The sequence below is a fragment of the Trichosurus vulpecula genome, chromosome 9 (assembly GCF_011100635.1).
Source record: "Trichosurus vulpecula isolate mTriVul1 chromosome 9, mTriVul1.pri, whole genome shotgun sequence".
In the NCBI taxonomy this organism is placed as follows: domain Eukaryota; kingdom Metazoa; phylum Chordata; class Mammalia; order Diprotodontia; family Phalangeridae; genus Trichosurus; species Trichosurus vulpecula.
The window spans coordinates 32,462,133-32,474,196 of record NC_050581.1 but is presented as its reverse complement, the minus strand read 5'-3'; the positions used below and the strand labels follow the sequence as shown (position 1 = coordinate 32,474,196).

The 12,064-nt window shown below is 41.6% G+C and overlaps 1 protein-coding gene across 1 annotated transcript in view; it reads left to right on the top strand.

The window, feature by feature from the left end:
* Window positions 1-12,064, top strand: part of GDA (guanine deaminase) — a 90,862-nt gene that overhangs the window by 43,392 nt on the left and 35,406 nt on the right. Inside the window, exons 3-4 of the mRNA XM_036737822.1 lie at window positions 1,503-1,674; window positions 6,223-6,310. Of these exons, the coding sequence (XP_036593717.1) occupies window positions 1,503-1,674; window positions 6,223-6,310 (260 nt within the window). The remainder of the gene's footprint in view (window positions 1-1,502; window positions 1,675-6,222; window positions 6,311-12,064) is intronic.

Genomic DNA, 12,064 nt, shown 5'->3' with positions numbered 1-12,064 from the left:
CTGCTTCTCATCCTTAATGCCAATGTGATCTTAAGTCACCTAAGCTTCAGTTTCATCATTTGTAAAATGAGGGGGTTCGGGGGCAGCTAGGTGGCGCAGTGAGTAGAGCGTTGGCCCTGGAGTCAGGAGGACCTGAGTTCAAATCCAGCCTCAGACACTTCACACATGTACTAGCTGTGTGACCTTGGGCAAGTCACTTAACCCCAATTGCCCTGCCAAAAAAAAAAAAACAAAAACAAAAAATAAATAAGTAAAATGAGGGGGTTGAGCGAGAAGGCTTCAGAGGTCTCGTCCAGCTCTAAATTTACGAAATAAGAATGGAAGAAAATTCTTCAGGGCTTTAAAATATTAGAATTCAAGAGCTTTTTACTTTATCTTCCTGGTATTGGGAAGTCATTACAGGGTTTTGGCCAGGGTTGACTGTTTTACATTTCATCCTCAAAAACCACTAAACAGTGGCTCTTTATTGCTGACAGGATAAAACTTAAACTCCTTGTCATGACATTTCAGGCAACTAGGTGGCGCAGTGGATAGAACCCTGGGCCTGGAGTCAGGAGGGATGTGAGTTCAAATCCAACTTCAGACACATAATAGCTGTGTAATCCTAGGCAAATCACTTAACTCTTTTTGCCTCAGTTTCCTCATCTGTAAAATGAACTGGAGAAGGAAATGACAAACCACTCCAGTATCTCTGCCAAGAAAACCCCAAATGATGTCACGACGAGTCAGACACAACTGAACAACAGTTATGGTATTTAAAGGCCTCCACGATTTGGCCCTAACCTACCTTTCCATCCTGATTTCACACTACTCCTATTCATGTAATCTACATTCCAGGTGGTTAGCTGTGGTGTATGGCAGTGGGGAAGTGAACAGAGGTCTGGATTTGGAGTCAGAAGCCCAAAGTGTGAATCTCTACTCCATCATTTACTATTTAAGTTACTTAACCTTCAGTATTAGAAATAATATTTCTACTACCTTCCTCATAGGGTTGTATAGATGGGGATAATAGGACATAAAGTATGTAAACCACTTTGTAAACTTGAAGTACTATATATGTATATGCTGTTACCTCCTTTGCTATTACCCATCTCACTTTGTCACTCTTACACCTCCATTCATTTGCATAGGGCATCCTCATGATCAGATACATTCCCTCCACCTCTCTACCTGTTGAAATCCAGCCTCGAGGTGAGGTGCCGCTTCTTCCATGAAGTCTTGATTCTCCTCCACACTCACTCCTGAATGAAAGTAATCTCTTCTCAGATTTTCTTATCCTGCTTTTCTTTGATATCTCCTTTGCTCGCCTTATAGTCTTTCTTTCTACATAGCCTCACTTTAAGCTCTTCTAACAATAGAGGCCACGTTGATATAGACGATTTCATATCTCAGTGATTGGGTCATCAATGAAGCTGTTAGGATATTGTTGGAGGAGAATCTGGAAGGATATGGAAAACAACTTCTTGTGCAGCTAACCTGTTTTCTCTCATCTTAATTTCCAGTGAATTCTTCATTCCCGGACTGGTCGATACACATATCCACGCGCCACAGTATGTGTTTGCCGGAAGTAATGTGGATCTCCCTCTCCTGGAGTGGTTAACAAATTATACTTTTCCAACAGAAAACAAATTCAGCAACAAGGATTTTGCTGAAGAAGTCTACACCCGAGTGGTTGTAAGTATCATATATGCATGCTATAGTCTATCATATTCAATCAAAAGGAATCAGCATTTTGGGACTGAAAAGGATCTTAGAAATCTTTTAGCCTGATTGGGCGGAGCCAAGATGGCGGCTGGTAAGCAGGGAATAGTGTGAGCTCTGTACCGAGACCCTCCAAAAACTTATAAAAAATGGCTCTGAACCAATTCTAGAACGGCAGAACCCACAGAACAGCAGAGGGAAGCAGGGCTCCAGCCCAGAACAGCCTGGATAGTCTCTGGGTGAGGTCTATCTCACACGGAGCTCGGAGCTGGGAGCTGGGAACGGAGTGGAGCAGAGCCCAGCCTGAGCGGCGTGGACCATCCAGACCAGAAGCCAGGCGGAGGGGGCCCTAGCACCCTGAATATGTGAGCTGCTGCAGTTACCAGACCCCTCGACCCACAAACACCAAAGACTGCGGAGAAGGTTAGTGGGAAGAGCTGCGGGAGTGGAAGGAGTTCATGGTTTGGCTTCCAGCCCCGGGGGCAGTGGAGGTGGGGCAGCTACAGCTGTTGTTACTTCCGGCTCCAGGCCCACCTGGTGGGAGGAATTAAGTGGCAGATCAGAGCAGGAGTGCAACAGCCTGCTGAAGATCTAAGCCCAGTCTGGACTGGGGGTCTTGGGGAAGGAGTAGTGCGGGTCTGACAGAGCTGGCACCTCCCCCCCAAACGTGGAACTTAGAACTCATTAGTCTACAAGCAGTCATACCCCACTGAAAAACTCAAGGGTCAACTTAGTTGGCTGGGAATATGGCCAGGCAGTGAAAACGCACCGAGATTCAGTCTCAGACTTTGCATTCTTTCTTTGCTGACAAAGAAGACCAAAACATACAGACAGAAGAAATTAATAAAGTCAAAGAGCCTACAACAGAAACCTCCAAGAAAAACATGAACTGGTCCCAGGCCATGGAAGAGCTCAAAAAGGAGTTGGAAAAGCAAGTTAGAGAAGTAGAGGAAAAATTGGGAAGAGAAATGAGAAGGATGCGAGAAAACCATGAAAAACAAGTCAATGACTTGCTAAAGGAGACCCAAAAAAATACTGAAAAATACACTGAAGAAAACAACACCTTAAAAAACAGACTAACTCAAATGGCAAAAGAGCTCCAAAAAGCCAATGAGGAGAAGAATGCCTTGAAAGGCAGAATTAGCCAAATGGAAAAGGAGGTCCAAAAGACCACTGAAGAAAATACTACTTTAAAAATTAGATTGGAGCAAGTGGAAGCTAGTGACTTTATGAGAAATCAGGATATTATAAAACAGAACCAAAGGAATGAAAAATTGGAAGACATTGTGAAATATCTCCTTGGAAAAACCACTGACCTGGAAAATAGATCCAGGAGAGATAATTTAAAAATGATTGGACTACCTGAAAGCCATGATCAAAAAAAGAGCCTAGATACCATCTTTCAAGAAATTATCAAGGAGAACTGCCCTGATATTCTAGAGCCACAGGGCAAAAATTGAAAGAATCTATCGATCACCTCCTCAAATAGATCCCAAAAAGAAATCTCCTAGGAATATTGTCGCCAAATTCCAGAGCTCCCAGGTCAAGGAGAAAATACTGCAAGCAGCCAGAAAGAAACAATTTGAGTATTGTGGAAACCCAATCAGAATAACCCAAGATCTGGCAGCTTCTACATTAAGAGATCGAAGGGCTTGAAATGTGATATTCCGGAGGTCAATGGAGCTAGGATTAAAACCAAGAATCACCTACCCAGCAAAACTGAGTATCATGCTCCAAGGCAAAATATGGATTTTCAATAAAATAGAGGACTTTCAAGCTTTCTCAGTGAAAAGACAAGAACTGAATAGAAAATTTGACTTTCAAACACAAGAATCAAGAGAAGCATGAAAAGGTAATCAAGAAACGGAAATTGCAAGGGACTTACTAAAGTTGAACTGTTTTGTTTACATTCCTACATGGAAAGATGAGGTGTATGATTCATGAGACCTCAGTATTAGGGTAGTTGAAGGGAATATGCATATATATATATATGTTTATGCATATATATAAGTGAATGTGTATGTATGTATGTAGGTGTATATGTATGCATGTGTATGTAGGTATATATATATGTGTGTGTTTTTATATATGTATATGCATATATATATATATGTAAAAGAGAGAGAGCAGACACAGGGTGAGTTGAAGATGAAGGGAAGATATCTAAAAGAAATAAAATGAAATTAAGGGATGAGAGAGTAACATACTGAGAGAGGGAGATAGGGAGAGATAGAATGGGGCGGATTATCTCGCATAAAGGTGGCAAGGGGAAGCAGTTCTGTGGGAGGAGGGGAGAGGGCAGGTGAGGGGGGAATGAGTGAACCTTGCTCTCATCAGATTTGACCTGAGGAGGGAATACCATACATACTCAGTTGGGTATCTTACCCCACAGGAAAGAAGAGGGAGGAAGATTAAAAAAAAATAAAAGGAGGGGGGGGATGATGGAAGGGAGGGCAGATGGGGGTGGAGGTAATCAAAACAAACACTTTGGAAAGGGGACAGGGTCAAGGGAGAAAATTCAATAAAGCGGGATGGGTTGGGAAGGAGCAAAATGTAGTTAGTCTTTCACAACATGAGTATTGTGGAAGGGTTATACATAATGATGCATGCGTGGCCTAGGTTGAAGTGCTCGACTTCTTAGGGAGGGTGGGTGGGAAGGGAAGAGGGGAGAGAATTTGGAACTCAATGGTTTAAAATCAGATGTTCAAAAACAAAAAAAAAAAAGTTTTTGCATGCAACTAAAAAATAAGATACACAGGCAATGGGGCGTAGAAATTTATCTTGCCCTACAAGAAAGGAAGGGAAAAGGGAATGAGAGGGGAGGGGGGTGATAGAGGGGAGGGCTGACTGGGGAACAGGGCAACCAGAATATATGCCATCTTGGAGTGGGGGGGAGGGTAGAAATGGGTAGAAAATTTGTAATTCAAACTGTTGTGAAAATCAATGCTGAAAACCAAATATGTTAAATAAATAAATTTAAAAAAAAAAGAAATCTTTTAGCCTAATTGCACCGATTTTACACGTGAGGAAACTGACGCTCAGAGAAGTCAAATGACTTTCTAAGGTGACTCAGCCAGTAGGTGGGAGGACGAGGACAAGAGCCCAGGTCTGCTGACTCAGTCTAATACTCTTTCTATAACATACTGGCTTCCGTGGGTTCATGTTACTTAACAAAGGCCTTACAGATGCACTTCTTTGATTTTTTTCCTCTGGCTCTTCTGCAGCTCCATGATATTGCTCAATGGTCTGTGAAAAAGAAAAAGCTAAAAAAACAAGGGCGGGGTGATGTTCGGGAATAGCTAATTGGGTGGTTTTCCTGGATTGTAGAACAGATGAAGGGGAACAGTATGAAGAAGGGTGGAAAGGTAGGTTGGAGCCAGATTGTGAAGAGCTTTAAGTCCCAAGCCAAGGGGGTTCTGTTTTATACCATAGGTGGGAATCCCTTCAAATTTTTTGAGCTGGGATGAGTACAGGCCTCTCTGTGTTAAGATTTTTTTTTGTTTGTTACTGTTTAGTTGTTTTCAGTTGTGTCCAACTCTCTGTGATCCCATTTTGGGGTTTTCTTGGCAAAGATACTGGAGTGGTTTGCCATTTCCTTCCCCAGCTCATTTTACAGATGGGGAAACTGAGAGAAACAGGGTTAAGTTACTTGCCCAGGGTCAGACAGCTAGTAGGTGTCCGAGACTGGATTTGGACTCATGAAGATGATCCTTTCTGATTCCAAGCCCAGTGTTCTGTCTACTGCACCACCTAGCTGCCTTGTGTTAAGATTAGAGAGGGAAGAACTTGGGACGGGGGAGGGAGGAAGAAGGATATTAGAAAAGATTTCTCCCCTATGACAGTGATTCTGCAGTGATGAAAGAAAAATTTTATTGTAAGGTCATTAATTATACAGATGTTTGTGGTTTCCTTTTCCAGCTCATTTTACAGATGAGGAAACTGAGGCCCAGGGAGGTTGAGCAACTTGCCCAAGTTCACACGGGTAGTAATTGCCTGAGGTGGGATTTGGACTCAGGTCTGCTAGAGTCCATGGTCTTCCCCCTCTTCCACAGTTAAGTCCCCTTTGTCCAAAATCATATAGCAAGTTAATGGCAAAGCTGGACCTAGAACCTAGTCCAAAGTCCTTTTCCACACAACTGATCAGTTATGACCAAAGATGAATTCCCTCAGGTGAATCGTTTCTTACTGGATACATTTTGTGTAGAGATGTTAAAATTTAGATTTTTCATACCTAAATTTAGCATAGTTTGGAAATTATTACCCAGCCCTAAATATGAGATTCATTAAAAAGACATCTTATAAAATCTGAACTATTGAGCAGTGTAGGGTGAAGGAAATAAAATCAAGGAGGTAGTAGTACATAATTTCCCTGCAGAATATACAATATGTTTCCGTTATCACCCTGGTTAAATTCTACCTCCCAAGAAATCAGCTCCAGATTAGAATTAAGCTTTCAGAACTTTCTGCCACAGAGTTTTTTTGGGGCACAAGTGAACCTTGGTTTTTCTGTTCTATTTTTAGAGGAGAACTCTAAAGAATGGTACAACCACGGCATGCTACTTTGGAACGATCCACACTGACGCATCCCTCCGCCTTGCTGACATCACAGGTGAGCAGTTCAGAGTGTGACAAGGTATGTCGTGCAGAAGTGGCCAGCTCAGACCAGTTTTTGACATCTTCACCCTGGCTGGGATTTGTACGTGAAAAGAGTCCTGGATGTTAACTGCAAGAACCTCAGAGTTACATTTCTTGTAGTTCATTAAATTAATATTCTGAGTTCCTATGATTTTGGGGGGTATTTTTTTAAATAGTATTTTCTCTTTTTTCTAATTACATGTAAAAACAATTTTAACATTCGTTTTTAAAAAATGTTGAGTTCCAAATTCTCTCCCTCTGTTTCAACAATCCGGCTAGCAGCTTCTGTGGGGGTATAAGATTCACCCACAGCCAGCACCCAGAAAGCTGCCAGCAGCACAGGTTCTTCTGATCTGCTTAAGCAAGAGAAGCAAGGTGAAGGGGTTGACAAGCTTACTTTTAATTCAGCATTCAAATATCATTCAGTTAGTTCAGGGGAAAAATCCAGCACCCTGAACTTCAAAACAAAATGCAAACAAATTACAAACATCAACAGACTTTGTCTGATTTAATCCCACACATAGTTACCAGAGTTCAACAAAGTTTCAACATCTGGGTTTACAAGCTGGAGGACTCCTTAGCTACAGCTGCCCGGAGTCTCCTCATCAACACCATCTCCAGAGCCCTGCACAAATGGCTCTGTCCTCCCTTCTTATAGGGCTTCAGACATCAAACATCATCTGAATCACCAGAGCTCAGGCTCTGGTGATTGGTTCTTGATTTGGCCCCTCCCCTTAGGACCCTGAGAGGTTCACATCCACATGGATTACGTTAACACCTAATGGGGTTTGGGCCTGGGGCTTAGCACCTAGTAAAGCTCACTGAGATAAATTGAGTCACTCAAAAAAAAGCAAAGGCCATTCTGGTTACACCCTCCTTCCCCCCCCCCCACCCCATGTCAGACAATAAGCAGTCTGATATAGGTTATATGTGTATAGTCCCTATTTTTTTTAACTTATTTTATGTTTGTGGCTTTTGAGTCTAAGGGTTATGTGCCATCAAATTCAAATTTTCTCAGGTGAGAATTTTAGAAGCATTTTTAATTGCCTAAACAAATCTTTCTAGCAGCTCCACCTTCATCAATAAATATTTATTGAATATCTGCAAAGAGACTATGTTAGAGGTTGGAATATCCTTTCTCTAAGAACCCTTCCTCCTCTTGGAGGTTTTTATGGCTACTTGGGAGGACTGGGAGGACTCTTCAGAAAAAGTTGAGTAATAGCACAAAGTAATACAATACTGAATGCTAAATGCATTCAAATCAGTTTGACAAATATTCATTATTAAGCTTTTGCTGGGTATAAGGAATAGTCGTCAAGGTAAGGACCATCACTGTTATTTACTCAGCACTTGTAAGATTTGCCAAGATTTTCATTACATCATCTTATTTGATCCTCACAACAGTCCTTTGTGACTTGTAGGTGCTTCCTCCAAGAAACTAGAGATGGGGAGCAGTTGAGTGATTTGCCCTGGGTCACCCAGATAGTAAGTGCTAGAGACAGGATTATCTTCTTAACTCCAGGTCCTGTGCTCTATCTCCTCTGCCAGCACAACTGGCAATCACATGAGGAAGTTCTCACTCTGGGTGGTGAAGGAGGACTTTGAATGGAAGATAAGGTTCGGGTAAGGGAAGTGGTTTCCATCCCTTATCCTTTCTTCATTGTCTTTCTTCACCACTCTGTGTGAGCACTTCCTCCTTATTTACTCTAAATCTTTTCACCCATTCCGAGTCTTTCTTGGACACTCTGGGTAAACACTTCTTTCTCTAAACAATCAGTCAATAAGCCTTAAGTGCTTACTATATGCCATACATTATGCTAAGCGCTGGGAATACAAAGAAAAAGCAAAAAAGTCTTTGTCTAAAAAAAGTTCTCATTGGAAGGAAGGAGACAATATGTGCATAAAAAGGTATAAACAATATATGGATTAAATTGGAAGGTAAGTTTAGAGGAAGGTGCTAGCTGCTGAGAAAACCAGGAATTGTGGGTTTTGAGCTGTCTTGAAGGAAGACATGATATTCTAAAAGGCAGAAATGAGAAAGGAATGTATGCCAGGCATAGGGGACAGCCAGTGCAAAGGATCAAAAGATGATAGGTTGAAGGTGGGATGGGACCTTAGAGGCCATCTTGGACAACCCCTTCATTTTACAGGTGAGGAAAGATCCTGAGAGGTCAAGTGATTACCCAAGATCTCATGGGAAAGTGACTGAGTCAGGATTTGAATCTGGCTTTTGACTCCAACTCACCATCTTTTCCATTGTACCATAAGACCAAAGCATAAAGAGGGAAGATAGAGCATTATATGTAAAGAGCGGCAAGCAGGCTGGTATGGTTATTCCAAAGAGTGTGTGGAGGAGAATAATATGTAAAAAAAGTAAGAAAGATAGTGTGGCACAGGTTTTGGGTTCATTCTTCCAATACACACTGGAACTAGTAGGTCAGGTACATAGTGAGCAGTTTTTTGAGCTACTACTCCTTCATGAGCCCCCATTAGTGTGCTCCTCAATATTATCCAACCAATTAATATCTCATCAATATCAGTTAACCAACAACATTAATCAACTTTTACAAAAGTACATTTACTGAGAAGATATAGCAAGAATCAAAACACAGTTGCCACCCCCCCCAAAAAAAACAAGGAGGCATACTCTCCCTTCTACCCACTCAATCAATTCCTGGTGAGAGTAGGCTCATACCTGAAGTACAGAAGTGCTGAAACACGAATAGAGGAAATACATGTGGCCAAAGAGCAACTTGGCAGAGTTCCCCAAAAACTCACTTCTGGGAATTATGTGGTCAGTTGAGTAGTCACTGTTTGCTGAGCTGGATTAGGTGTGTCATTCCTCAAGGCTGTCTCCTTACCATATCCTGCTACTGTTTCCACCCTGCAATCCAGGACTCTGGTTGTCAGTGGATTTCCTAGTGTCACTTGTTGCCTTGGCACTCCATATCAGTATATTTATTTACCTATTATCAGGAAAGAAGGAAAATAAGAGGAATAAAGAAGCCATGTGTTCATAGGAATGGCTTCTTTCTCTACCTGGAGGCTTATTGAAGATGCTCCTAATCAAAAGCTATCGAGGAGAACAAGAGATTTCCTGCTCAGACCTTTGTACATACCTCATTTCTAGCTTAGCAGACAATATAAATGCTTTTCAGCACCATACAGTAAACTATCAGGAAATGGTCAAAAGATACCTGTGCAAGTTCTAAAGTGGGGGGGGGGTCACTCTTTTGCACATACCTGGAAGCAGGCTTACTAGTCGACCATGTGGATTGGCATTGTATAAAGCAGTCATGGTTTTGGAGGAGATCAGCATTCTCAAACTCTTGGTCTCAGCACTTCTTCACGCTCTTAAAAATTGTTGAGGATCTCCCAAAGAGTTTTGTTTACATGGATTATGTCTTTTGACATTTACCATACTAGAAATTCAAACATCTTAATATTATGAAAATAGTTTTGCTTTCTCAGACCCCTTGAAAGGCTCAATAACCCCTCGTGGCCCTAGCCCTCTTACAACAGGAAGGAACTAGGTTATGAAGAATTTTAAATGCCAGAGGAGTTTAGATGATGAATTCTGTTTTGGATATGGTAAATTTGAGATGCCTAGAAGACATCCAATTCAGAATGTCCAGTGAACAGTTGGTGATGCAGAATAGGGGCTAGTCCTAGATCATTAGATCTGAATGTTACCTGCATAAAGATGTTAATTGAACCCATGAGAGCTGATGAGCTCACCAAGTGACAGTATAAAACGAAAGGAGAAGCCAGCTCAGGACAAAGCCTTGTGGAGCAATCATGGTAAGTGGGCTTGCTATGGATGAAGATCTAGCAAGGGGATTGGGAAGGAGTGGTCAAACAGAGGAGGGAGAACCAAGAGAGTGCAGTGTCATGAAAACTCAGAGAAGTATTCAGAAGGAAAGGATGGTCAACTGTGTCAAATGCTGTAGAGAGATCAAGAAAGATGAGGATTGAAAAAAGGCCATTAGATTTGGCAATTGAAAAATCATTGGCACACCTGTAGCAATTATGGTACGTATTTTGTTTTTACTTTTGTCTTTGTATTGCCAGTAGGCAGTATGTTTAATGTAATGGATAGAGCCTCGAATTTGTTGTCTACAAGATCAGTTTGACCCTGGGCCAACCACTTAAGTACTCCAATCCCTAGTTTCCTTATCTGGAATAATAATGGTGTAGACTGTCCCCAAAGTCTTAGGGCTGTTGATAAGTTTCTAAGTTATTAAAGCTTAAAACTTTTCTAAGACTTTTGGGACACTCTGTATATGCCGCACAGGGTTGGCGTTCCAGGCAAGGGGAATGTTGTAGGTGAAGATGTGTGGTACAAACAAGATGCCACTTTGAACAGTTGAAGGGTATGAGAGAAGTGAGAAAGAATATTGGAGAGGTAGGTTGTGTGAGAGATTAGTAAAAGTTAGGGAAAGTTAAGTTTCCACAGAATAATTAATGAAGTGTCAGCTGGAACAAAGAAGGGAATACAAATTAGCCAGGATAGATGTGCCCAACCAATCAGAATAAAGCTCATGGTTTTGCAAAGACCATAAATCCAGGATGTTAGGAAAACTGGCCTAAACCAGCCAGATAATGGTCAGCGTTGAAGAGAGAACTGGGTCAAATGGCTACCATGCATGCTTAATTGGCTAATTGAATATTACTTTACACACCCGCAGGGATGAGTTTTCTGCCATTTTTGAACATGGGACGTATGTTGAGGGTGGGGGGAACATACCAAGGAGGTGCATGTGAGGGGCATATAAGGAAGATTGTAAACCGAAAGGGGAATGGACCAATCCATTATCTGAAGGGAGGTACTGAGCTGATGCTGCCTCAATCTGCATCAATCTAACAGAATAAAGCTGGTCTCGCTCCTGTATTCCCCATTCCCTCTTCCTAAAGAAGGGCAGAGTCTGCTCCTGGCCAGGAACATAAGCCAAACTCCTTTGGATTCCTCAATAATAATAAATTGCCCTTGATACCTAAACCTCTGTGCCAAGTGTATTTCTAACAGTTGGGGTCATATTGTAGATGGCATAGAATGTCAAGCTAAGTAACCTGGACCTTATTTGTCTAAATGGGGTACCAGTGAAGGGTTTTGAGCAGAGGAGCAATATTTTGAGAAATATAATCCAGCAGCAGCTTGTAAAAAAGGGTGAGAGACTGAAAGTATAGAAATCCATGACTTCCTGTTGCCTCTAAGATAAAATACTCAAACTGGCATTTAATAGGCCCTTATAGTCTGGCCTCCATGTCCCTTCCCTGGCTTATTTTGCATTTTTTCCCTTCCAGCATTCACATTTTTAAATTTTTTAATTTTAATGTAATTTAATTTTTTTTTTTTACTCACTGCTCTTTCGAACTGGCCTACTAGCTGTCCCTTATACAGGGCAGTCCATCTCCCACTCCTGTGCCTTTGCCTAAGTTGGTCTCCCATGCATGTCTGAAATGTACTCCCTCTGCACTTTGTAGGATCTCTAATTTCTTTCAAAGCATTTTCCTTGTAGTATTCCTATCAGAAATGGTCCTCATGCATCACTTCCTTTAGAAATATTTTCTCAATCCTCCTTCCTCCTTCTTTCCCTCCTCCCCCAGATATTAGCACTTTCTCTCTTCTGCACTGATTTTCTTTCCAGGATCCAGAATCTAGTATCTAGAAAATAGGTTTTAAAATGACTTACATACCCCTGATGTATCCCTCTTGCCCACCCCAGTT